The sequence below is a fragment of the Camelina sativa genome, chromosome 2, assembly GCF_000633955.1.
Source record: "Camelina sativa cultivar DH55 chromosome 2, Cs, whole genome shotgun sequence".
Taxonomy (NCBI): domain Eukaryota; kingdom Viridiplantae; phylum Streptophyta; class Magnoliopsida; order Brassicales; family Brassicaceae; genus Camelina; species Camelina sativa.
In genome coordinates this window covers 11,654,090-11,656,285 of record NC_025686.1, presented here as the reverse complement: position 1 = coordinate 11,656,285, position 2,196 = coordinate 11,654,090, and the positions used below count along the sequence as shown (strand labels likewise).

The window sequence follows — 2,196 nt, the reverse complement described above, 5'->3', positions numbered from 1 at the left end:
GCGTTGTTTGTTTTTTTCCATCTGTTTGTGTAACTAAACTCGCATCATTTATTAGAAATCCTTAAGAAATATTTTGATTGTTACTGTGGAAAGTTCAACATTAGATACTACTAATGCTTACACTCCTTTAAAATATTTAAAGCAAACAGAAAAGTGACATCTGAATGTTCAAGAAACTAAACAAAACCCCAATAATATGGATGCTAAGTCATTCCTGTCTGCGCCTTTTGACGTTGTCCTGGGAGAATGATTCCCATCTGCTATGGTGTAGAGAGCTCAAATCTTGAAGCTCTGCTATTGTCAGAAGGTACTGAGTCAGCTTCACAAGCTCTTGATCTGTATCTCGGTTTGCGTGAGCTTTCCTAAACGGCCTGATTGTTAGACCGTTTTGAGGATTCATTACAAAATTCCTCCTTAAGTCATCAAACATTATCGTGTTCCCAGGATTATAGAACTGCACAAGTCACAATAACAACACCTAGCCATTACAAAGAAAGATCAAGATTTTATGTGTAAAGTAAGGTTGTAGGGTGTATGAATACCTCAGAAAGTAGTGCCCAAATTAAGCCTAGTGGTTTGCAATCAAAAATGCCACGAGTGTCTGACTGGACCGTGATCATTGCAAGATGGTCGAGAAGAGCTGTGATCTTGTAGTTAGGATTGTTGAGCACTCCCAGCTCTGTCATCTTCAACTCAACCCACTTCATGCTGCAGAAGCCAAGGTGGATAAATCTAGCATCAGAACTGTATATAGGAATAAAGTAACACAAGAAAAGCTACAATACTAAAAACATCACCTGGTAGCAGACCATATCATGATATCGTATTCTGCATATGCAGCGGTAAGAAATTCATGGAGATCTGCATTGAGTAATCAAAACAGTCAATCAGAGAAAATAAACTAAGTAACCAGCTAAAACATAAACAGGTGTTGTATAGGGGGCTTACAAGGACGCATAAGCTGTAAGGGGTTCTCCGCTGTAGAACGATGATCGAACAATGTATAGTCAATATCTAGAACAAGAAGTTTCTTGCCTTTGCGACATGGCGTTCGAAGATTTATCTACAAAATTGTGGGCAAAATGTTGTATAAGCTTTTTGACTCATTAACACATAGATATATACCTAAAATAATAAATGTCACACCTTGTATTGATCAATTCTTCTCCTCAACTTCTGCTTATTGACTTCCTTGTCTTTAACATCCACAGCTTCTTCCTTACCAAGCTCAAAATCATCAACAATTTCTGGAGATTCTGCTTGATCCACTATTATATCATCTTCAACAGTACTGCAAATTATTAAAAAAAAAAAAAATCGAGTGGTGTTTCGTTATCAATTAGATCGTTAGGGTTTAAGAAATTTTGAAGAAAAGAATGAGACTGACCCGATCATTGTCATCTTCAACGAGGGCTTAAAGGAGATCGAAGAGAGCAGAAGAGAATCGTCAGAGAGTTTGTTTCCGATCTTGGGATAAAGAAGCTTTTGGCGTTTCGGTAAGACGGTGGTGAGAAGGCAGATGCGACGTTTTAACTCGGCCACTGAGTCATCGGCACAGATTCGGACGGTGTACTCTTTTCCATTCCACTTAACCGTCAGAGTTAGTTCCTCTTCCGTACGAGGAGAGAGCGCCGCCGTCGGAGAAGAGGAAGAGGAAGCCATTTAATTTGATCTGACTTTTGGAAGGTTGGTTTTTGTACTTAATTAGTTTTTACTTGTTTTCCTTTTCTACAAAAAGGAAAATAATAATAAGCAATGGTACGTGGACAAAATGTCATTTAAATAATTAATTTCCAAATTTTACCTATTTAAATCATGAATTTTATTACAATCTAATTAAAACATCGATTTTCATTGACTATCTCTTTTAAATATGAAGTTTTGTTAGGCTAAACCAAAAAAACATAACTTTAAATCTTATAACTGAATGACTACAGACATTATTATGCTGTTTAACCATACAGAGCTCATGACACTCTTTCCTTATTTGTCATCAGCTTTTAAAAATATTTACATTTATTTACCTAACACCCAAAATTAATTTTTTATATTATCTTTCTAACTTAATTATATCATTTAATTATATTTTCATAAAATTTTTAAAATGAATTTTAAGAACCCTTTGTTCATATGATATAATAATATAAGATTGATATTATAATAATTCTTACGGGTTAAATTTTAATTACAATTTTT

At 34.9% G+C, this 2,196-nt stretch overlaps 1 protein-coding gene across 1 annotated transcript; it reads right to left on the bottom strand.

The window, feature by feature from the left end:
* Positions 31–1,718, bottom strand: LOC104722342 (ubiquitin-like domain-containing CTD phosphatase). Its single transcript, XM_010440494.2, has 6 exons — positions 1,388–1,718; positions 1,147–1,291; positions 949–1,063; positions 798–861; positions 543–708; positions 31–454 (listed from the first exon to the last, which is right to left on the bottom strand). The coding sequence occupies exons 1-6, from the start codon at positions 1,660–1,662 to the stop codon at positions 209–211; spliced, it is 1,011 nt and encodes a 336-aa protein (XP_010438796.1). The 5' UTR covers positions 1,663–1,718; the 3' UTR covers positions 31–208.